General features: G+C 36.9%; 1 protein-coding gene across 1 annotated transcript; it reads right to left on the reverse strand.

The window, feature by feature from the left end:
* Positions 1 to 3,907: 3,907 nt before the first annotated feature.
* Positions 3,908 to 24,525, reverse strand: ZC3H15 (zinc finger CCCH-type containing 15). The gene is made up of 10 exons (XM_037043798.1): positions 24,326 to 24,525; positions 16,355 to 16,456; positions 12,022 to 12,133; positions 11,192 to 11,344; positions 10,668 to 10,759; positions 9,125 to 9,307; positions 7,641 to 7,787; positions 7,375 to 7,476; positions 6,499 to 6,622; positions 3,908 to 4,737 (listed from the first exon to the last, which is right to left on the reverse strand). The coding sequence occupies exons 1-10, from the start codon at positions 24,398 to 24,400 to the stop codon at positions 4,547 to 4,549; spliced, it is 1,281 nt and encodes a 426-aa protein (XP_036899693.1). The 5' UTR covers positions 24,401 to 24,525; the 3' UTR covers positions 3,908 to 4,546.
* Between the last annotated feature and the right edge of the window lie 1,233 nt (positions 24,526 to 25,758).

The following is a 25,758-nucleotide window of genomic DNA, read 5'->3' on the forward strand; positions in this document are numbered from 1 at the left end:
TCAACTATACATTCTTTGATACTACAGTCCTACACATGCTGTCACGTTATAAACAAGATTCCTCAAATAGCTACCAATTAAATATGGTAACATCATCACAAAATTCTTAACATATGTATAGTAGTAAAGTGGCACTGATGACCTTTGTCACTAAAATAGAGTTCCTTAAGACTTAGATAAAAATACTTTAAAGACATCACATGTAGAAAGAAGCGCAGCTGCACATGTGGAATGAAACTGATATATGCTCCCTTGAAAACAATGGCACACCCTAAAGATGAACTGCCAACAATTACAGCATGACGGTACCTAGACAGGGCTAAGGAAACTAAGTACTGGGGCTTACTCAAGTCTCCACGGACCAGTTTATTTTACATATTTCATACATGTGCTTGAAAACCAGAAATGTATGTTTCTGGGGACCAAATACAAATAAACCAACCACTTTTACCTGAAAAGTGGTCACCACAGTATTTTCACAAAGGACATGTTTACATTAAAAAACAAAAAAAAATAAATACAAATACATTCAAATGGATGAAATTTGAATACAAAGGGACTGAAAAGCCCGCTTCTAGTCTGATTGAAAAGATGTTCCTATTAATGGTTAGGTACTTACTTTTAGTTTCATGTTTTTTAGCCCTACAGTTATGATTTTCCTCTTCTAAATATATGTATACTCAAATCAGGGAGAAAATAAGTCTTAAGCTAAGTCACAGTTCACGCTATACATAGTGCCTAATACAAATGTCTCATTTGTGAATGGCACAAAAATGTTAACTGAATGAAAACAAATAGTTTTTCTTCTTTGAATGTAACAGAAAGCAAATAATTACAAAAGGGTAAATATAGAATATTAAAATGGGGGCTATAAAAAGCATTTTGTACTAATGTTTAATTAAGGTTTGTTTCTGAGGATATAAAATTTTACAGATGTTAAACCTCTAGTTTACAGTTCAAATACTGTGGATGGCTACTAATTTCTACCTCTATAATTTTTATTGAGAAACAAGCTGTTATCTTTGTTCAGAAAACACAGCTATTAGCAGTAGGATACACACTCAAAAAACATGATAACCCTAAACAGAGTATTTTGGTAGTCCATCCCCTCATCTCTAATTCATACATTCATTGCAATTATGTGCGAGTTCATACAGTACAAACATGATGTGTTCAATACCTGGAAACATTAACACAATAGCACCATACTACATGAATCAGAATCACAGTCCTGAACGTTAACACAGAGTGACAGTAAGTAGTCTATGGTCTATGATCCTGAAAGTTCTTTTTACAAAGTTAATAGCCTAGATCATGAATAGAACTCACACAATACCATATACTATCTGTATGTACTTCTGTCAACACTTCCCCTGTCCACTTCATGTGTTAAAATCTGAGGACGGATGTGATGCTTTCTTAATGATCTGCTACACCTAAGTGTCTGATCCTGTAGTTTTGTTCCTATCACATTCTAAATCAATTAATAATTAGCTGCCCATTCAGGCACTAAAACTATATGGCACAATTATGCAATTTTGTATTAGTCTTACAGTATCATATAAATCATTTGTGCAAAAATAAAAAAAAACTTAATTTATTTTTAATTAGAAAGATTTTGGCAAACATGGGATCATTAAAGGCTGTAATTGTTAGTGAGTCTAAAATAAAAGTAAAATAAAAGTAGGGGCTAATGTAATCTAGATAAAAAAATGAAAAGTTCTTACATTTGGAAAAGTGATCTTATTTTATAGACTATAAGGAAGTAAGTGCAAAGCCACAGTTCTCGCATCTTAAATTTCTGAATTTCTAAACCATAAACCTTTCAAAATGAAGCTGTTACATAACTGAAACTGGATTACAGAGATTTACTATATTAACAATGGGACTTACATAAAAGAGCAACCTATAAGAAAAAACTACTTAAAGTTATGTGTAAACAGGTTTAAAAATGAAGAGCCAGCCCTGGCTGGTGTAGCTCAGTGGACTGAGTGTGGGCCTGTGAACCAAAGGATCATGGTTCAATTCCCAGTCAGGGCACGTGCCTGGGTTGCAAGCTAGTTCCCAGCAGGGGACACACAAGTGGTATCTTCCATTGATATTTCTCTTCTTCTCTCCTTCCCTTCCCCTCTAAAAAATAAATAAATAAAATCTTAAAAAAAAAATGAAAAGCCAGCTTCAGACTTACTGTACTAATATATGGTAACTGTATCATGAACATATAAATTATACCTACTGGCCTCTGAAATGTACTACATGTCACTGTAGAAGCAGATGTAATTTTCCATTTTGATTTTCTCAGATCAAAATGCTTCTGCATTCCCTGAGCATACACTGCATTTATAAAAGAAACCTAAGGGCAAGACAGATGAAGGCCATCCTAGATTTCAATAATTATAGGTGTCAAAAATTACCTCAACACCGTAGCTTTTTTCCCTTTGATGCACTTATTAAAGATCACTTGGTTTTTAAAATCACATGCTTGCTGTAGGTAGGAATACTTCAAATTTACATCAAACAGCTAAAAGCCTATAGCATACTTATTTACATAGGCCTACTTATACACATTAAAAAAATGATCTGATTTAAGGCCTGAAGTAAATGGATTATAATTTTCATGAGAAAATTCCTAGGAAAATTTTAGATGGTTTCAAAAGTGGAAATAAGATTGCTTGGGTACAGCTTTAGGAAGATTTAAGCTCATCAGATTATTTTTAAATGCTTCATCATTAAAAACTATAAGAAATAACATCTAACACTTTTAATAAAAAGAACAGAACAATCTTTCATGGATATAAATTAAAACTCAAGCAGTCTTTTTTTATATACTTAGTATTTAAAGAACACTTTCATTCCTATTTATTTCATAGATGGGAAATAAAGTTGGCTCATGATGGTTTACGTTTGAAAAACGCCAGTTACATTACTAGTATTGAACAGCTGGGAAGTCAATTTATTAGCTTTTTTGTTATCATTTAATAAGACTTACAATCATGTTTTCTTAGGTTTTGCAATTCAGAAGCACCTTATATGCAGACAAAGAAACTAAGATTCAGAGATTTAATAATCATACATCTTATCTGAAACAGAAATGTGATTAGGGTCCATGTCACCTGACATTTTAGTGCTATTATTTTAGCTGCCTTAAAACCCATTTATATTCATAAATAACCTGTTACCTGTTTATTTTTTAAAATACACATAAAAATTACTACTACGGTGTAACTAGTATTTAACAGGTCATTAGCAAACTATGTCCATCTTAAATGTATAACCTTAATTTTGGGGGGATCTCAATGCCAAAGACACTAAGATCCACCAGTTTTTTGTGAACTGGTTTATGGTTTACACGCCTTCAAATAATCAACCTCAGTATGTATTATTATAACACCACAGCTCTCTACAATGATGCTAACACAGTATTTGGTTCAACTATAGATGACATTTAATGAAGTTGATGATCCATCAATTCGGGAATTACCCTTTCATGTAACATCACCTGCAGGATCGGTCCCCAACCTTTTTGGCACCAGGGACCGTTTCAATGGAAGACAGTTTTCCCAGAAGGGATGGGCGAGGTGGGGTGATGGGGAAGGGGGATGGTTTTCAAGCTTACTTCCTGCTGTGCGGCCCAGTTCCTAACAGGCCATCGACTGGTACTGGTCAGTGGCCTGGAGGTTGGGGATCACTGACCGATAGTGTCTTTCCCAGGCTAAGCTATTAGTGTTACTAAACTTGAGGAACTCCTGTCAGTACTCTGCATAGTTCTATATTCAGTATTAAAAAAACTTTAAATGCCTGTGCCTTCTGTGATAGTTAACTGTAACAAATACTTAGTTAAAATCCTCAAGATAGAAACGCTAAGAAAACTTTCATAGAAAAACTTAAAAAAAAAGAAAGGCCCATATTTGGATTTTAATGTATGATGGTCTTTATTTACAACTTTATTGGCAAAAAAGAAGAGGGGTAGGTTTGTAAAACAGTATCACAGGGCATTGCAACTGATCCTGTCAGATCAAAGAAGTTTTGTTTTAAATGGCTAATTGTCCAAAGACATACAACACTGAATCTGCCTATGCAGTTTCCTTTATGAAGTACAGTTTCATATCTTAGGCAGTCTTTTTAACATATAAATACAAAAGAAATGAAATCACCCATTAAAAACTGCATTAAATAAAGGGTACTTTAAATTTTAATTCACGTTGTCCTTGTAGTAACACATGCCCAATGAAAACCAAAAGCTGGAAAAGCAGCAGTGACACTTCCTACTTGAGCAGACAGTTACAACAATCATTTTTACAACCATCAATCCTTTTCTGCAATGACCAAATTTCCCATTTATCGTGAACTACTCTGAACTTACTATGAGATGTAGCCAAAGTCAGAAGACAAGACGTAGGGAGAACAGTCCTTGTTTGGAGGAGTAAGCCCTCCAAAATCAGCATGGGAAATAAACATCCTGTTGAAGAATTCTAGGTGGAAAAAAATTAACGTCAATTTCAATTCATGCTGAGCTGGCTTAATTTTTTCATTGACTTGTTTCGTGTCATTCTTCTAAATCAAGTGTGTTTAGTTCTTCTTCTAGTTCATCCAAATCTTCCCCTGTAAAAAGATTTTCATCCACAGGAACAGCATCGATGACTCCATTTTCCTGTCCCTCCCCTTCGTTGTCGTCTTCTAAATCACTTCTTTCACCATTTTCAGCCCTACCTCCAGAAGCTTCACTTAATTTGTTTTCTAAAAATAAAAATGAAATCAGTAAGGCCTGGAAACAGAAAACACTATTCCATCAGTAACTGATGGTCACAGCCTGATACATTTCCCTCCCCCCCTTGCCATGAAAGCCTTCCCTAAGATTACTGCAAAAACTGAGCTTTCATTTCTGAGTTATCTGTACCAATTACCTACACCTGTATAAAATGTCTTAAACATTTGACAACTGACTGGTTCATACCTCTGAGGGAAAGAGTTACCCTACACAACTTTGTGTCCCCTACATCACTAGCAATTAGGTTTTTAAACAGTCAGCATCCACATAGTATTTCATTTGAATAAATGGCTATGAAATAAAAGATGTTTATGACACAAGCAGCTACGCAGCTTTTGGTTTTGCAAATAGTAATTAATCCACACTAGCTGTAACACTGTAAAATGAGTGGGAATCTAGAAACATTTTGTGAGATGAAATTATGAAAAAAGATTATGGGGCCACGCTGTTCCTCTTCCTTACAGGCTATAAATGAGAAAACAAACTTCCGCTTTTCCTTGTTCAATGATACCAACATTTACACAAAGATAATTTTCAATTGACTAGTCTAGATCTTAAATATTTCAAAATCTCCTGATGACAGTCTTAGGGATTTTAACCTCTGAAGTCCTGGCAAGTGGGCCTGCTGTCACCAATGCCCCATTTCCAAAGGGAGCAAACCAGTCTGCAGATGGGCGCTAAGTCAACAGTCCGACAGAATTCTCAGATCTCAGGCGGGTAGGCCAGTTTTTCAAGTTGTAACTTTTATTCCTTTATTGTTAAAATAACAATATTGTTTAGCTTCTTCTCTCTCAACTCGACTTAATTACTATCCTTTCTACCTTTTTCTTTCACAGCAACCATGCCACACTTTAATTCTTTCTTCAAATCCTCACTCGGGGCACAATTAGATATAAATTGTATCAACAATTCTTATTTCCAAACACACCTAGCCAGCCTTCCCTCCATTCTGATTCTTCATTGAAATTATTTATACTTTTAGATCTTGCTTCTATTACTTGCTTCCTTTCACCTTCCATTTTTCCCTTCTCCCAGATCCTTTTCCCCTGGCCTACAGATAAATTCCCCATAACCTAAAAAGCCTCCGCTTCTCATGTTTCTCCCTAAAGCTCTTAACCGTGAGAAGTCTGTGCTCATTTTCCTCCTCACTGCTCGTACTGCAGTCCCAATGAACTTTGGGTCTCCACTCCTTCAGCTCCTTCCCTAATTAAGAACTATCTCCAATTTGCCCTACTTGATCTTCCTGAAACTCTTCTCTTGATTTTTCTCTGTCCCTTTCAGTGTCCCCAAGCTTTTCTTCCTGACTACTCTAAAACACTGATGTTTGCAGTGCTCTAGAACGTTCTCATCCTACTCTACTTAGGTGAATTCTTTCACTCTCAGCTAAGACTTTCAAATCTCTTCATCCTGTGAATGTCTACACAATATCACAGACAATGCCACTTTTGATAATCAGATATCTCAACCTCATGAGGTGAGGTCGCAAACTGAACTCATTAGCTACATCTCCAAACTCTTTTTTGTCCCCTTCTAAACTCAGTTAATGGCTTCAATAATCTTGCAGCCAACCATCTCTACAGCCTCTACTTCTTACGACTTTTACATATGGCTACACGGCATACTTATGTCACCGGTTTGGTATCTACTGCCATCTAACTTTGCTAAACCAGTCTAACCCTCTTTGGAGAGCCTCCTAGTTTTTAGAATTACATAAAAGTTAGGATACTCACCATCTTTTTCTGAAGTGTATGTGCTGAATCTTTCAACACTGGCTACAGTAATACCTGTTTCATCTACATCTCTTGGGATGTACAGGCTTAAATCTATGTCATTTATGCTCACTGAGTCATCAACCTTTAAAAATACGTAGAAAAGAAAGTTGAAAGTTATCTTGCAACCACAAAAGAATTTTATAACCTTATTAAAAGAAGTCAGCTCTCTACTATCATTAATAAATTCATCTGCAACAAATGATTCTGCTATTGTCTCCTGCTTCCTACTCTATACTTTTTTAGTTAGTATTTTTCTTACATTTTCTGCCAGAGTTTTTTAGTATAAAATATTAATTTTTTTACATGAAGAATAAAATATACTTTTTATAGTTAAAACATGTAAGCACTTAACTATATACCAGGCACTGCCCTAAGTTCTATAAAAAAACATAAACTGTCGTGGCTGGTGTAGCTCAGTGGATTGAGCACAGGCCTGTGAAGCAAAGGGTCGCTGGTTCAATTCCCAGTCAGGGCACATGCCTGGGTTGCAGGCCAGGTCCCAGCAGGGGACCCATGAGAGGCAACCACACATTGATGTTTCTCTCCCATTCTTTCTCCTTTCCGTCCCCCTCTCTAAAAAAAATTAATAACCCCTCCTAGAACAACAACAACCCCCCATAAATTTATTAATTCATTTAATTCTCAAAAGTGCCCTGTGATTAAGGGATTATCCCATGACTGCATTATAGATGAGGGTGGAGGCCTGAAGTCCAGGCAACTCCCTAGGTAAGAGTTGGAATCTGAAATGAGGCCCAGAGCTGGCACTCTGAACCACACTGCCCTACTGCCACCCTATGCTCTTTCTCAATCAACATGAGATGAGGTGCCTCTTACCTCATCACCACCTGTTCCCTGGGTGTAGCGGGTATCATCTGCTTCCTCGTCATCATCATTAACCAGTTCGGGGCGAAATTCAAACACCTCACGACCACTGATCTATTCAGATGCACAAATATATCAACTCAGAGCAAAATTCAAACATTTCTTGGTCACTGGTTTTATACATACACATGATTAAATAAGAATAAAATCTTGTATGACACAGAAATACAAAAATGGGAAAAATAATAAAGAATCTACTTGGGTGTGCTGGGACATACCACTAATGCTTTCCCGGCTTTGAAGTCTGCTTTTCTTCTTTCCATATCTTGCTCAAATTTATCAATCTTTTCTTGTCTTTTCCTTTTCTTCCATGCAAGAAAAGATTCTAGAGTAATTTTGGTAACATTTGGACCTAGGGCAGAACGCTGCAAAGACAAAGAATCAAATTATTCCTTCAAGTCACCTTAATAGTATTTATATCATTCTCTTAATGCAATTAAGCCCTTGCCTGTTGCTACTATGAAGACATAAAATTAAAACAAACTGATTTATTTTTATTTCACATGCCAATGAGCAAAATGAGTGTTCAGATATTAACATTGCTAAGTAAAATATATTAATCTGAACTAGATAGCTTTACAAAATTAAAGTGAGCAAAACTTGCCATGAAAAATTGTTTTAATGTAAGTCAACTACTGAAAACATGAAAAGCAACACGACAATATCCAAATCTTATCTGTGCTCTTCAGTAGATGAGAAAAAAGTGCAAAAACTACTACCTGCTTCTCACAGCCAGTAATCAAGTAATAAACAGAAAAAATACTACTTGCTGAATGTCTACCAGGCATTCACTATTACTGCTTTATACACACGCTAACATACTGATCTCCACAAATAAGCAAACACAGGGTAACAGAAAATCTACCAAAGGTTAACTAGTATGTGGTAGAACCAGAATACAAACAACCTGAATGCATTCAATACTTGACTTTAAAGACTACATTTTCTGTTACAGTATATTACCTCCAGTGTGAGACATTAAGCAGTGTATCCTTTTAAGAACAAATGTATAAAATCCCAACATTAGACATTTATACAATACATTTAAAATTACTCAAGTCATGGCAAAATGCATATAGTTTAAAATGTGCAACCCTCAATCTATTTTTGATATCCTCAACATTTCTGCATCACATACAAAGCCGTATCTACTAACTCACAGACTAACATTCTTTTGTGCTGAACCAGAGACCAGTAGTTGAAAATGTTTTTCAAGTAGTTGAAAATGTTTTTCAAGAAGATTCATTCTCCTTTTGAGTCCAGGGATGATAATAAAACATATTAACTAAAAACTGTAGTGGAGTTGTCGCCTCTCACACAACGTTAATGATCAGTAAAATAGTGAAAAAATAAGACACCAGGGAAAATACCTGAAACTTCCAGTTCAATCAATCTGAATACTGACTAAATATTTTAATGAATTGATAAACTAATATATCTATATTAAGAAAATAATTTGATAAGCCAATGGCTAATACTTAAGAACTGTGTCATGACCCTAAAATTAATGTCTTAATTGGCTAATGATTATGGCTAGTTTACATTTTAGAAACATAATAGTAGTTAAAGAAAAGGCAACTTCAGGAAAAGATTGTATTTTTTTTCTTTTTAACAACATGCTGTTGCCCCCAAGTGGTAAATATTAAAATTTCACAATAAATACTGCCTTTTCTTTCTATGGCAGGAAAGAAATACTAGTTACCTCTCTTTCAATTAGATCTTCTAGTGAAATTTCATCTTCTTTTTCTTCTTTCTTTTTATCTTTTTTCAATACAAATCCAGGGGGAAGTGCATGCCGATACATGCAAATATCACCTCCTCCGGGGCATACCCAAAACCAGCCATATTTGTTGTTTTCAATAGCTTCAAGGAAATGCTTGCACACCTATAGAGACAATTATTATTCACAAGTAGTGGCTCAGTGCAGACAATTTCCAAGGTAAATGCTTAAGTATACGGAGCAAACTATGTTCTATTCACATCCTTAGGCTGAGCATTCTGTATAGAGCATCCTCTGTACAAACATGTACATACAAATTTTCTTAAAGTTCTTAACAGAAACTTGTCTTCAGGTAGGATCTATAACAAATTTGTCTTTGACACTGTTCTAAATTCTGAATTTTACAAAAGGATTTGCCTCTGTTTAGCTTTTGTAAATGTACTCTGCAAAGTCTGACTTTAAAACAGATTTTATTTATTTATTTATTTTTAGAGAGGGGAAGTAAGGGAGTAAGAGAGGGAGAAGCATTAGTTGTAGTTGCCTCTCATGCCCCCGCTACTGGGGATCTGGCCCACAACCCAGGCATGTGCCCTAACGGGGAACTGAACCAACGACCCCCCTTGGTTCACAGGCAGCACTCAATCTACTAAGCCACACCAGCCAGGGCTGAAAAGTCTGATTTTTAAATGAGATAACATAATGGTTATAAAAAATAAAACCAATGATTTTGTTTCAGTTTCACCTTAATCACATATATTAATGATATAAGCACTATTTGAATTATCTGAAATTACAGGGAATTTCCTACATCTAAGATAGTATACAAAGAACACAAAGCATAGTGACCTTTTAAAGCATAATAGGTGCAAGATACAACTGTATTGAAACCTCAGGTAATAAACTTTGCAAATAAGGAGGAAAAACTACTAAGTTAATTCTTATTTCCTGAAGAATTGTAATAATGTAAGTAAAACTAGCATTTAGAATTTTTCTAGCACAAGCTAGGTTTTATGCTGTAACTGCACTACACATAAATGTGAACAGGGTCCGAAAAATTAGGCACCAATTTTTAAAAGCACATTTCCCCAACACACACCAAAAACTCACTCTGCAACTCATATATAACAATATTCTCACCCATGTGATTTAAAAAGTCTCCCTACCATTAAAACAGAATAAATAATCAATAAGTGGTTTACTTTAACAGTTATCCCTCCATTCATTTTGCACAAAAAATAAGAAAAAATTTTTATCTGAACATGATTGTGTTCATCCATATTTGAGAACGATAGCCTCAGAAAATGACAGTTGAAGGACTTCAGTCATGTAGTTTTCAAAGGCTACTTTTGAACAAGAATTCTGCATAACTTACACTTGTAAATTCCAAAAACAAAGCTCAGTACATCTCATCTTTAAGAAAAGATGTAATAACTTAAAGAATAATCCAACACAAAACAGCAGCAAACACCTTGCTACATTACTGTCCCTAATGATAAATACCACTCAATTCAAGAAAAGGACATACTATTTGAGTTTTTGGTTTTTTCTTTTCCGCCTCACCGTGCTTCTTGTTCACTACTTCTTCCAGTTTTTTCTCATCCCAATTATCCATAGTATCTAAATAAAAAAAGAAAGGGAGACTGTATATACTGTATTTTTATCTGCTGTTCCCAAAACACATTACATATTTCCTTAGACAGGAAAGCTATAAGACTTGTAACTTAATGTGTATTTCCTTTAAAACACCAAAGGTAGGAATAAACAATGTTGTGCGATTATTCACAGAAATCTTTAGTCTAGGCAAATGAGGTCGTACTGTAAAAAATGGTGAGAGTCAAATTCAAAGTAAGTCAATCGTTTTTAAACATCTTCACTTAATCAAAGGGCATAATAAAATAAATTCAGATTTTACAAAAAACAATTATTCTTTACAAACACAGTCTACCAAGACTAAAATATTCAAGTTACTAAATATTTAGGTAACAAAAAGGCAAAAGTCAGAGACAGAGACATATATCTTTAGGAAAATGTTGTTTTTTAAAACGATACCTTTTTCAAGTTCTTCATCTCTTGCATCAATGTAAACACTCCGCTTTTCACACTTCCTCTCCAGGGTGAGGTCATGAGAGAACTTGCACTTATCTCCCTTGGTGCACTGCCCTTGCTTGAAGAACGCACACACCACAGACTTGGGATCTGCGCCTGTGTCAAACGGCATATGGCATTTGCATTTCAATTGCCAGATCATACAGTATAGCTTCTGCCTGAGACACAGTTACTTTTGGTTAACTTGGTATCTTCCACTCACTGATGTGAGAGGAAAATACCACTCATGGGGTGTTAGTGGTAACACTAACAACATTTCTTTTCGAGTTCTTCTGTAGTATTTTACACACATTTTCTTCTTTTATTCTTACCAAAAAACAGGGAAGGAGATGGAAAACGAAACAAACACGCAAGTTATTCCACAGTCACTTGTCTAGTTGCAACTGAGGCAGGAGGCGGGAGGCAAAAGAAAAATACAAATACACAAGGAGGGATACTGCTAAGAGTTTGGGTCTTACGGTTTATAGAAGTCCAGCTTTGCCTTGTATACTACCAAAAATTGTTATCATAAATCACCTAGCAGGCTGTCTACGCCATTAGTTTTGCCTTAAGTAAGGGGCTAAAGGCTGGAGTTCCAGTTGTACAATGCCAAGACTGTGCACATACACAGAGCAATTGTACGGAAGGTGTTGACAGAGGTAATGTTGACGAAGGGAGTATCATTTTTAGAGGAGACACAGCTCTGAAGAAAACACACACCAAAACAAATGAGAAGTTTTTAAACATGGGTCACATCTGATAAGAAAGCAACACTTCTGAAATTTAACATTTACCTTTACTTATTTTTTGAGCAGCAACTACAGGTTTGAACAGCTCATTTAGCTCTTGTAGTTCTTTCTTCTTGTCATCTTTCTTCAATTTCTTTTCAGCTTCACTTTGTGCTACCTATAACATTCCCAGGATAATATAAAAATTTGGTTTCATATAATTGTTTTCACTATATGGTAATATATCTTATAACACTAAAGTAACAAAGACATTTTTGTTTTCATGTATATAATCCTTACCTCTTAATATCAGTTTTACAGTGACCTTTCAGTATACATTAAATGTATAAACTATTTATCAAAAACTGCTAAATCTTGTGGCAGTTTCTTAAAAAAATCTATAAACGGTACCATGCCAAGTTAAAAGCATATTCAAATGCTTAGAGCCATAAGCATTTATTAAGCATCTACTACATGCCCAGCATTTTTAGCAAATGGTTCTCACCTATGACTTTCTTCTTGTAACAACCCACTTCCCAGAAACATGGGCACCTTTTGAAGATCAAAGGTGCAAATATCCTGAAATTCACAGTCCCACACAATAAAGAACAGTACCACCCCCAATACCTCTAACACCCTTGTGGAAAAACACTGGGCCAAGTCAGTGTGGGAGATTAAACAAAACAAACATTACATATGACAGAGTTCCAGGCACACAATTTACATACCTAATATGATTAGAGGATTCATCCATATATTTATATGTCAGGTCCTATGTTAGATGACAAGGAATATAAAGATGAAAAGACAAAGATGCTTATTTAAAGAAACTCAGAATCTAGTGAGAAGACAGACATGTCAACAACTATAATATACATGGTGCTCTGGGAATGAGAAATTCCTATATGCTTAAGAAAACTAGATTGAGATACTAATTTATAGATAAATTTTCCTGATGGGCAAGAAAAGGAATGCAGACAACCAGCAAAGATAAAGATATAGGAAAGAGTAGGTACAAGGTATGAGAAACATTAATGAGAATTTTGGATTGTTATTAGTAGGTGACAGAATAAGACTCAAGGGTTTAAAGTAAGCCTGTGACACAATCAGATTATATTTTATAAAGATCATGATGGTAAGTTTGTGGAGCATAGACCAGGAGCCCAAAAATGAAGGCAAGGAAAATTAGGAGGCTAATGTGATCGCTGTAGACAAGAAAACACAAGAGCTTAAAATAGGCAGTAGTAGTAAAGATGGAGAAGAAGTGCAAGAGTGAGGTCTTACGAAGGTAGAACTGACTGGACTGACTAAACATGCAGTACAAGAAAGATCGAGGACCTAGGAGGATTATCATATGCACAGTGGTGCTGTTTATAAAATGGATAGGGAATACAGGAGGAACAGGTTTCAGGGTAGAGGGTGGAGATGAGCTAAGTTTTAAACACACTGCGTGTGAGATGTTTACAGAGGATCTGGGTGGAGCATATGAAGCAACTGGACATGGATCTTAATACAGAGAGGGGCTGCCCTGAGATACAGGTTTTAGAAATGGCAGTTTACAGAAAACTGATTAAATTTTTGGGTGTGTATTAGGTTATTCAAGAATAGCTTAAAACATGACAAGAGCAAAAGACAGGTCCCTGAAGAACAGCAGTATTAAATGAGCCGAAAGAACCTAAAAAGCCCATTTAAAGGATTGAGAACCATTAAAACAATAGGTTAAATCCAGGACAAAAATGTAACCAGGAAGAAAAAACTATAGGAAGGTAATGGGCAAATGCTATAATAAAGTTAAGGACTTTCCAGTCCCAACTCTGACCATGTAGGGGATGTATTTAAATAGAAAAATGGGAAATATTTTTTTAAAAATGTAAGTCACTTTATTTTTTTTTAATAAAAGTAGCCTTTGCTCACTGAGCCCATTTCAAACATTTCTGGGGCCCAGAGCAAATACAGTGAAGACCCACAGACCATTTTTATAAATATTTGTAAGTTAGAAATCAAACTAATGTTAAATACTAACAAATATACCTTATGACCTGGAAGGACAGGTTCAAATTTAAAATGTTCAGGTTCCATGGAGTTCCACGCTGAGGCATGGAAGTAAAGCAGGAGTCCACCCCTGGGTCCTCCTCTTCCCACCCTGAGTTTCATCCCACCCCATGTGCAGGAAGGTGGAAGGTGCAGGGGAAGACATGGGGAGGATCTAGGCTTGGTCCACACTCCTAGCACACATCTTCCCTTTGATTACTTCTATGACATTGGCAACACAGTGTGACTCTTTAAGATGGATGTAAGGTCGCATGACTGTTTGCAGGCCCTGAGCTGTTGTGGAGGGGGTGGTGCAGTTAGGTGGCTACGTATCACTAGCCTCACTGACTCCTTAGCTGTGAGGAGAGCGATGTTTAAAGGCAACAGAGTAGGTTAACCGCTGTGGTACAGAGTCTATGGCGGGGCACCAGCGTTAACGGCAGGACTGCTGCTCCTTCCCGATGTTAAATATGGTAGGTAGTTATGTACCTCATGTTCGCAGATAAAAGCCCAGGTAAGGTACCCAAGAAATTATTAAAAATATAATACTGAATGTATAACAAACCTAACTATTACCACACATGTTATGGCTTTCTTGGTTCTACAACATCTGAATTTACCAGTCAACATACTTCCCACTAGAAGAAAAAATAGGGGGGGAGGAACAGGATTGAAAAAGGGAAGAAAGTGAATTCTTACATACCTATATTAAGAATGAAGATTTACATTATGTTCTCATTTAACCATCACAGGAACCCTGCAAGGGTAACTGCCCTTCCACTGTACAGATAAAGTCAGTGTCACTAAATAGTTTAAGATCACGTAACAAATAAGACAGGGAGATTCACATCCAAGATGATCTCACTCCAAGGCCTGAGCATACATTTTTACTGACCCAGGTATGGAATATCAATGGTTTTTGGCTTTAGAATCAAGCTGTGTGTAAGAGGGAAAAAAAATGTTGGAGGTACAGATTTGTAGACATGAATAAGAGACATTTGTTTCAGATAGGGGTTAACCATCTCACAAAAACATATTCTGATATTCTAAGATTTAAAAAAATGTGTTTCCAAATGTGTAAGGCAAAGGAGACAGTGTGGTGACAGAGTTCTTTTAAAAATAACACTATTATGTCTATAAAATCTTAAATTCAAGAAAGTGAAAGATCTAAACAGCTTGAAGAAAATGGGGCTAAATTCTTTTTGAATGAGTTGCCAATGAATAAAACAATTTCCACGAAGAAATGTGTAAGAAAAACCAAGAAAAATAGAAAAGAGTAACATTTGGAGGAGATGACTTGCCTTAATAGCTAAGAGAATACGTTACTAGGCCACTGTAATCAAAATGAATGGGATACTGGTTAAGGGGTAGACAATAAATAGAATAGAAAAAAAAGAATCCAGAAAAAGACCCTAATATAATTGAGACTTTAATAAATCAACAGTGGTATTTCAATTAGTAGTATAAATGACACTGGCATAAGTGGCTATTCATTTGAAAGAAAAGAAATTTATGGACATAAATTTTTATGACAAATTATAGACTTTGAAAATAATTAGAAAAGAATGCAGGAAAAAGGCAAATATTCTAGTGGCAGGGAGACTTTTTTAACCATATAAAAATTAACACATCTGACAATACAAAAAATAAAAACTATACAGTAAAATGTAACAGAACCTTACAAATTGTCTCTAATATAGACAAAAAATGTCTCATAAATTGACAAGGAAAAAAAGAAAAGAATTTAAATAGGCATGTCAGAGAAGAACAAACCCACAGAGCCAACAAGCAAGTGAAAGAGTGTTTAAACTCACTATTAGTGAGGGAAAGAAAGTAAAATTGAGTTATAGCTTAGTATGATCAGATTGGAAAGCCATTCGAGAGAACATCGATACGTGTAACTCATGCACTGCATGAGAAAATGTGAAGTACTATATCTCCATGGAGAGTGATCAGGCAAATTTATTAAAATTAGAAATCCACTGTACTTGATCTAGAAATGTGCCACCAAATAATTTATGCCACAGAAAGAAAAGCACAAATTCATGTAAGAACACACGTACAATGATGTTTCTTACAGAATCATTCTTAGAATCAGAAGGCTAGAAACAAAGTGTTCATTTATAAGTAATGAAATGGATGAATATAGTGCACCCACCACACTGCAGAATATTACGCAGCAATTAGAATTAAGAGCTATATCAAAATGGCTGGAATAATATCTAAGAGGCATTGCTGAGTAACAGAGGCAAAATGCAGAAAAGCTTTGTAGAGCAGGATTCCAATTTAAAATACAACATCTATTACAAAAGTATTTGGTATTATATTACATTCACATGAAGAAAATGTAGAAATTTAAGTTGTTTACCTGACGTGGATTTTGTTGACCAAATTTAACTTGATGAGTGACAGCCTTGATAAACTTCTGTTGCTTTGCTCCTTTCTTATTCTTTAGACCAAAAGTTTTGTCCTAAATGAGAAAGAATATAAAAATATCTTAGCAATTTATATTAATTTCTCATCTTTTTAGCCATGTCTAAAAATCATTTTCATTTACTTACTGTAAGAAACTTATTCTTTTTTAAAAAGATTTTATTTATTCATTTTTTAAAAGAGGTGAAGAGAAGGAGAAAGAAAGGGAGGGAAACATCGATGTGTGGTTGCCTCTCAAGCGCCCCATACTGGAGACCTGGCCTTCAACCTAGGCATGTGCCCTGACTGGGAATCAAACTGGCGACCTTTTGGTTCACAGCCCGAGCTCAATCCACTGAGCTACACCAGCCAGGCTGAAACTTATTCTTTCTTAGGCTATAGAGGCAAAACACTCAATCATCAAGTCAAGGCAACATATGACCTCAAACATCTTTCAGCATTCTTTACAATTCAAACCTATTTATAACTATCATCATTCAATCTGTTACCCTATGATGCTTTTTCCAGCGTGCTGTGGACTATCACTTCTACAGGATGTGTAGAGCTGCTATACTAGAATAAGTCCTCCAGTCAAATAAGTTGAGGAAAATTCTTGGTTAATGGGGCTTTTAATTTTAAGCACAAGATAGCTTAGAGCCTTTACCACAGGGGATACAGTAGGCAACAAATGCCAAAACTTATTCTACCTCAAAATGCATTTTCTTATAGTATCCTGAAGGATTATGTGCCGTTGAACATATTTTTGGGAATAGTGCATAAGAATATACATTAAGTTCTGGCCTGATTTTTTAAGGGGTAGAGTTATTCTCTAAAAACAATTTAATTTAAAGAATTCAAACTACAGAGAAGTATTCATTCCTAACTTTTTCTAAAATGGAAATATTAAAATTAAAGTATATTTAACTAAAAAGCAACATGTTACTTAAATCTGTGAATATTAATATAGTAATCTGTGAAAACTAGGAATATAATAGCAGTTATCACTTATGAAATACTCATGTGCAAGGCACTAATTACAATCTTTGGTTATGCATTTATATTTACTAAGTATGCAATACACAAACTAAATTCACATCTACCTGGAATCTCAGAATGTGACTTTACTTGGAAATAGGTCTTTGCAGATACAGTGAGTTAAGATAAGGTCACACTGAATTATGGCTGGCCCTAAACCCAACGACTGGTATCTTTATAAGAGTAAAGAACACATAGACAGAGAGGGAAGGCAATGTGAAGAAATAGGCAGAGAAACTGAAACGATGCCGCTATAAGCCAAGGAATGCCACAGATAACTGGAAGATCCAGAAACCACGAAGAGGCAAGGGAACATTTTTCACTATAGACATCAGAAGGATCATGGTTCTGCCTACACCTTGATTTTGGATATCTGGCCTCCGTATTGGTAAGAAAGTAAAATTCTGTTGTTTTAAGTCAATCAGTTTGTGGTAACTTGTTACAGTAGCCCTGGGAAACTAATGTAGGAGACGTGACTCCTACATTAGATTTCACCCTAACTGAATGGGTGGCAAAGGTATAAGGAAACTACCAAATACTGGGTATTTTTTGTTTCTCTGACGAAGGGTCCTCTAGCTGGGAGAGCAATAAACCTGGTTAAAAGAAGTAGAGAACAGGTGGGAGAGGGTGTCTGTTACTGCACAGACTCCTTAGTAGCCATTTTCAGGCTCAGTTTGACCACATCTGCCAATCTCCTTTGTGCTCTGAGTTCCAGAAACACAGGGGCCTCTGATTTATTCCCTTTCTCCTTTTTTCTTGCAGGGGTAATCACCTGGCTGAATGGTGAGAGAAAGAACTATCAACTGTTACTACACTTTAACCCCTAGTTTCAGCCTCCTGCCTTCTATGTTACCTACTCCTCCCACTACTGAACTTTTCCAGAATTTTGTAGGGCAAATCCACTTGCTTCTCAATGGCACACTCCTAGGTGGGCAGTTAGACTTGACTGCTCTGCTCTACTAAGCCAGGTACCAACTCATTCACCCATTAGCAATCTTCATGAAGTTGAGATTCAAAATTAAAGATACCTCCTAATTTCAGGAGGACGTGCATATCTCCTTCTTATTCTCTTGCTTATGGGTGGGTTTCAGAAAGGAAAAAAAGGCAAAAAGGTCTTTACTTCTTAAAGTAATCTAAAATCACTGAAAGACATTTAGTCTGGCAGGGCTGGGAATACAAGACAAAACTGTACTTGATCAAGAATTAATAGTAATAAAAAAAGACATTTAGTCTGGCATATTTTATAATCTTTATTTTGGTATCCTTTCTAAGGGGAAGGCACAGAGTAATAGGAAGAAGTATTATAGGTACAGAATACCTGAATAAGCTGGAAATGGAAAACAGTATTGATAGGATTGGTATTTAAACATACCCAACACAGCATAATTTTACGGTATCTCAAAAACCAAGAAAACAGATCTCTCAATGTTCTTAAGTCATAGAGGTTAAGAGGGTTTTAGTTATAAAAGAATAGTTCTCATATCCATCCATATAAAATTTTACTTGCCCCCCCTCAAATGCCTATCTCATGTTTTAATATCCCATTACAAAATTCTACATGTGTTTTTTACAGGCTATGCACATAAAAAAGAGGCAAGCACATATATGCTGAAATTCTCTCCACTGAGTTTTTTTTTAATGGCTGGCTTCCCTTGTTTTTACAAAGGAAGTTTAACACTCAATCCAATTAGAAGAAAAGATAATCAAGAGTAATGTGACATTTGGAGAGGGCTGGTGATATGCAGCAATCAGGTGTCAAGTGACATATTTTCCTTTTACAAAAAGTGAGTTCTCCTTGGGGAAGGAGGTGGGGAAGGAGGGGACAATTCTACATAAAAATATTAGCAGCATCAAAGTACAACAGCATTGACATATATTGTGCCAGAGAGGAGCGTAACTGGGGTTCACCCCACATCCCTAATGTAGCTACAGAGAAGAAACAAATTATGAATAAAGACCACATAGCAAAGTAGATACTGATGTATGAAGGCTTAGGAATAAAAAAGTCCTTCAAGTGGATCTGGCCAACTAGAAAATAAAGCACCCATGGCCTTGGCTAGGTAGCCCAGTTGGTTAGAACATCGGCCCGATTTGCCAAGGTTGCAGCAAACTGATGCTGTTCTCTTACTCCCTTCCTCTCTCTCTTTCTCTAAAATCAGTAATAAAAAGAGTACTCACGACAGAGTGAGCTCCAGATCCCAGAAGAAAAAGTTTTACTTACATGGTTTACCACATATTTAACCAGTCTAAAGAGATAACAAATAAGTCTCTAGTTTAGAGCTCAGAAATTTTTTTTTTCTCAGAGGGGACACTTACTTATCTAGTAGTCACTATGCACAAACTCCTGAATATACGGGGCCCAGCAGAAGTGACACCTGCTCGAGGGTGGTTGGTAGGGCAATAATATGGGTGCAATAATTTATAGTTTTGAGTATTTCACCTAAAATGTCATATGGTGTGCTTGAGTGTAATATTATATTACAGAATTACATGCTTATGATTTTGTAATTTTAAAAAAGGGGCATTATTTGTGCCAGATCCTGTATATTTTACTGAATCCTCTTAACGGTCTTATGATATACTGTTATCACTCTGTAAACAAAGACATTGGAACTCAGAAATGTTCAACAATTCTTTTGAAGTAGCACTGTTAATAAGGGCAGGCTATATAGTATGAGACTTAAAAATATTAAATTCTGGAGGCAGACTGCCCATGTTCTAATTTCAAACAGAACTGAGCAAATTTCTTTTTTTTCAGTTTTCTTATTTGCAAAGTGGTCTCAGACTAACCTTTTAGGATTTTTGTGAAAGTTACAAAAATTACTACAATGAGGCAATATAGCACAGAGGTTAACAGCAAGGACTCTGGTGCTAGACACCCTGGGTTTGACTCTCTATATTCTGTCACTTGCCATCTTAGTAACCCTGGGCAATCTATTTAACCTCTGTGCATGTTTCAACTTAAGAATGGCAATAATACTCACCCAACTGAGAGAATTGTGTAAAGTTATCTCTTGCAGATGGCTTGTTTCTCTTTCCCAAAAACACTGAGAACTGTGTCTGGCCCGTTAAGTGTTAACTATTCAGTTACATAGATGATATCTGAACCAAGGTATATTTAATTCCAAGCGAAGTCCTTGTTCTTTCTACCATGAAAAACTATTTCCCAGAAAAATCTAGTTAGGTTACTGGGTCAGTTGGTAGACAAAAAGTTTTCTGAATACCACACTGTGGATCTGGGATACGAACAACATTTATTGAAAACAGGATGTTTTGCAATTTGGAATACTTGAAAAGGCCTTCTCCCTTTTCCTTTAGGACAGACTCTTACCTAAAATTAACCTGGATCTGGTGGAAGGGAAATATGAGGTGGGAAGAGGTTACAATCAACTCCAAATCATGGTTAAGATAAAACTAGGGAAATAATAAGATCCCAAAGCTTAGGTTATAAGAAACTGTGTATTTCAAAATTTCAATATACAGGGGTTTAGAAAACAGCTACTAATTTGAAGCCCTGAGGCTCCAAAGGGCTTTACACTCAGTGAATTCTAGATTTCACTTAAAACTGACTCCCCAGCCCCACCCATGTAATCCTGCTTCTTTTATTGGCCTGCAATCAATTCAAATAAGATGTTTGAAAAAAAAGGGAAAGGCAGGAGAGAAGGGCAATACTGAATAGTGCCCAAAGATAGTTGGGGTCTACCTTCTTGAACACTAGGGTTAGGCAGAGGCTAGCACCGTTTTACCTCATTAACCACTCCACCGCCGCCCCCCCCCCCCCCCGGCCATCTAATGTATTTCTGTAATCTATCCATGCAATGGACATTCTGCAGCTGGCCAAGTAATCAACGGTTGGCTTTGGCCTAAGTTTTTCATTGCCACCAATTATTTCCCTTTCTCCATCCTTTACACAGTTGGATCCCCTCTCTATAGTATTACTATGTAATACTATAATACTGTAATACTATAACACTGTAATCCCCTCTCTCTATGTATTACTACTTCCTTGCTGGTATGTCCTTAAGTGGATTTCTTCTATTTGCTTGCCCTAAACCCCCAAATTAACCGCCCCCCCTTTCCATAATCATCTTTCCATTTCTCAAAACTGATTTCATTTTTTTAAATTTTAGCTGTAAGTAAAGCAAATGGTATATGCCATTTGGGATAACTACGTGAATGTCTGAAAGAACAATATCCTTTTTGACATATTCATTTCAAAAATAACACAATACACGTAAATTCATGAAATTTTGGGGAGTTTAAACAGGGAAAGAAAAAATGCAGACAATATAAAGTATTTCAGGTGATAAAAAGTAAGCACTGTAATAGAGACAGTAAGTCAGTCTGATTATTTCCACCAGACAATTCTTACTTCTGATGTTAATAAAGAACAGCTGCTATGTGTTGAATATATTAGATACCTTAAATGTCATCTTACTTAACCCATAGTTCTGTAATCCAGTAATTAGCTCCATTTTGCTGATGAGAAACTGGGGTTCAGATAGGTCATGCAGCATACCTATTAACTACCGTGTTTGACATTTTTATTTGAACTATGGGATTCAAACCCCAGTTTCTCTGACCCCAAAGCTAGTGCTTCTTACATTAAGTTATGCTGCCTCTCATGCCTTGTTTCACTTCTTTCCTTAGAGTTATCAAAAGCTACAGGCTGTTGTTTTTCTACAGGAAGTGCCTACAGTGGTGGCAACAGAAGTACAGAAGGGGAGACAGGTAGACAGACAGGCCACTTATTTTGGCCAACTTAGAATTTCAGGACATATTACTATAAAATCTCTCCGAATTAACCATACACTGAAATAAATATTAGTCTTTACAAGTCAAACGAGATTATAAAGAAACACTGTAAAAAGAAAATTATAATAGAATCAATAAGCAGTATGAACCTGGTTTCAAAAAATACTGCGTTTGTCATAAAGTATATTTAATTTTTATACCCCTTGCAATAGCCATTGACATACGCTGGGGCTTTAGGTAAGTTTTGCTTTTTTTAAGTCACATATAGTATTCAATAAAGTGGAATACAGGCTAGTAACAGGATATTTTCTAAAAAGCTAGTTTCACAACAAATGATATACATTACAATTCACAATACTGTTTGACTTCTCCAGTGGTAGTAAAAATTCATGCAGCACTTCAGTCTGTAAAACTACCGTTAAAAAAAACTTCTCATTATATATGTGGGGGAAAACTGCTGCATCCACACTGTATACACTACTTGCCAGTCACTTAGTAGCCAGCTAGGCTAAGTAATGATAGATTATCAGAGAGAGACCACATTCACATAACTTTTATTATGGTATGTCATTATAATTGTTCTATTTTATTATTGTTGTTGATCTTATTGTGCCTAATTTATAAGTTAATCTTAAACATAATTATGTACATATAAGAAAAAAATAGTGTATTTTTTTCTGTATCAAGCATCTACTGGAGTCTTGGAAGTATCCTTTACTGATAAGGGGGGATTAATGTAGCTAAAGGTTAATAACGAATAAAATTTACTTTAAATTTTCATGTAACATTTTAATTTCACATCTATATGAGAGTTTGCATCATAGTCAACCATGTTAATTCAAATTCAGTAAAGGAACACGATTAAACGTCATCCCTAAAGTGCTGCTCATCTACTACTTAGCACCGAACAGCATCAGGTCACTATCGCCCAGAGATCTGTAAGTGTCAGGAGTCTGGCTATGTATGCTACTTCAAGACAGTTCTAATGACTACAAACAGGCAATAAGAATACAAGTGCTGCTTCAGGTTTGGAACCTGAGCAAGATTAGTAGAACTCTTCATAAGCATATTATTTAAATCAAATCAGAATATTTCATTAAAAACAATAATTCATAAATATCTCATTTCAAGGTACCCAAAATGCATTTTGGTGGCATTCTAATAAAAAGTAACTATTCTACAAAAAGCTGTCCATTATTCGGGTATACTTTATGCAAAAAATCGGCCAAGGTTTTTCCAGTTACACCCAAAACCACACGAGGAACTACTTAATTACAAGAATGATTAATAGCAGGAATCGAGGGAAGAAATACCTCTTTGGGGACTACGTGATACGTTTACGGAATCTTACTTATGGTTCACTCTCTTAAGGAATCTCATTGACACATTCATCAGGACACAAATATACAACCTTTAAGAAGTAAACTGCGTTCTTCGGCATTTAAAGGGCTACAGGCGCAATTCACTGAACCAACCTACTTATATAACAAATTCGGGTGCGACACTCATCACAGCTACTGGCACTGACAGCTAATGTATTTTAAAGCGTTATCCAATTTAATTCAAAATACATGTAGCACGCTCCAGGTACAACAGGGTGGGCTGCGACTTCAAAGAAGCACCCATTCTTTAAGGAACGTGGAACAGTTTAGAGATGAATCAAAAATGCCATAGTAGTAATTGTTGGCTCGAAAGTACTACTACTTCTAGATGATGGGTAAAGAAAATCAAGCATACAAAGCCTTGTCAGGAATCGGCTTTCCTAAGGGTCTGGCCTGAGCTCGGCCAGCGTTATTGTTTTGAACATGAGCCCAGAAACATCTTCAATTCTTAGAACTACCGAAAGACAAAACCCGGTGGCAGGGTAAGAGGAGAGGTGTCGTTTGGCACTGGGGTCAGTGAAGGGAGGCGTGTAGAAGAAGCAAAGGCTGGGTACGGGGGCGCCAGCAGCGTCACTATAGGGATGAGACGCATAGAGCGTTACGAGGGGGCTGAAAAAGGGGGCAGTGGGCCACACTGAGCCGAAAGAGGGAACACGTGGCCTCGGAAAACGCTAGCAGGAGCCAAGGAGCGAGGAACCCGGAGGCTGCTTCCCGGAGGGCTCGCGGCGTGAGTGGGGGAGGGGACGGGTACTCACTTCGATAATCTTCTCCTTCTTTTTCTGCTCCGCCTTTTTGCTGCCCCCGGCCTGAGCCTGTTTCTTGGGGGGCATTGCGGAGACAGGTGACACCGGCCAGACTTAAGCGCAGCTGGACACCGTCAGGGTACGTGCCCCGCGGCCGGAAAAAGAGGAAGACGCGGGTCGCCGTCGCTGCCGCACTGCACAGAGAACTAGGTGCTCACTTGCGGCTGAAACGCCGCTTTTGCGACAAGTCGCGGTGGCGGCGCATTGTGGGTAGTGAGGCCCCGCGCCCACGAGCGGAGCTGCGCATGCGCCTCGTCCAAGGCTGGCCGGGAGGGGGCAGGGATAGGACGTGGGAAAATACGCGTAACACGTGATGTAGTTCTCCTACCTGGTCCTTCCGCGAGTGCGGCAAGCTTAAGGATTCCCTCGGGTGGGCGAATTGTGCCCTCCGCCCGCATTGTCTTCCACTGAGGTTGGGTCACTCTTTTGTCCGTCTCTTTGCTTCGCGTGGGACCTTGTCTGCAGTCTGGTTTAGTGATCGCCTCTGCCATCCCCATCCTGAGTGACCACCAAGCAGCCTCAGCAACTCATGGCTGCTTGGGCGAGCGGGGTACCCAGTTACCGTCCTGTGCTTTGGTGGGGCAGGGCCGGCCGGCGGGCAAGTGCCGCGTGCTTCAAGTTCCTGCCGAAGTTTTTGAAAAAATGAAAAAAGTTACCTTTTATTTGAAGAGTGCCAGGGGTGGCCGCCTGCGGAAGGCACTTGACTCCTTTGAGGTACTATATCGAATTATTTAAAGATTTCAGGAAGTGCCCAAAGGCTTTCTAAAATCCCCATTATAATGTAAAATTAATCAAACCTAATTTGAGGGTGGAGAGCTCATCTCAACAACTTAACATTAAGTGCTTGATAAGTCCAGAAACTACTTGGCACGTTATACATTACACATTATTTCATTTAGTCGTCACAGCAGCACCGAAGTGTGCGTTGTTGCTGCCTGCATTTTCCAGGTGGACATAAAGGAAACATGCCCAAGGTCGTGTTAAAGGCTGAACCAGGGATTCCGACTATCACAATCTAACCTGAAACTCTAAAATGTCTTATCACTAATGTTACAAAAGTAGATCATGCTTGCAAAGATATTTGCTGAATAATTTGCTGAATAAATAAGGGTCCCCTTATTCTATAAGTCAAAGTACGATCTTTGAAAAATGCCTCTCTTATGTCTGTCTCTCTCTCTCACACACACAGTAACTACATGAGATGATGGATGTTTAACTTTATTATGCTAATTTTGCAATATGTACTTGCGTCACATAATCGCATTGTACATCTTGAACACACTATGTTTATATCTTAATAAAGCTGGGCTACAATAAAGGGATAAAGGTCCAAGATTCAAAATAAAACAACAACAAAAACTAGAGGCCCTTGTGTGTGTAGAAGA

Source organism: Sturnira hondurensis, unplaced genomic scaffold (genome assembly GCF_014824575.4).
Source record: "Sturnira hondurensis isolate 20B ecotype Veracruz unplaced genomic scaffold, ASM1482457v3 Scaffold0004136, whole genome shotgun sequence".
Classification (NCBI taxonomy): Eukaryota; Metazoa; Chordata; class Mammalia; order Chiroptera; family Phyllostomidae; genus Sturnira; species Sturnira hondurensis.

What these genes read in the sequence shown, in the direction of transcription:
- ZC3H15 (XM_037043798.1), bottom strand. Translation starts at nt 24,400, where the DNA reads ATGCCCCCCAAGAAACAGGCTCAGGCCGGGGGCAGCAAAAAGGCGGAG. An exon ending in GTCAACAAAATCCACGTCAG is followed by an intron (nt 12,134 to 16,354) that starts GTAAACAACTTA and finishes GGAATGTTATAG; the next exon opens with GTAGCACAAAGTGAAGCTGA. An exon ending in ATACACTTCAGAAAAAGATG is followed by an intron (nt 4,738 to 6,498) that starts GTGAGTATCCTA and finishes TTTTATTTTTAG; the next exon opens with AAAACAAATTAAGTGAAGCT.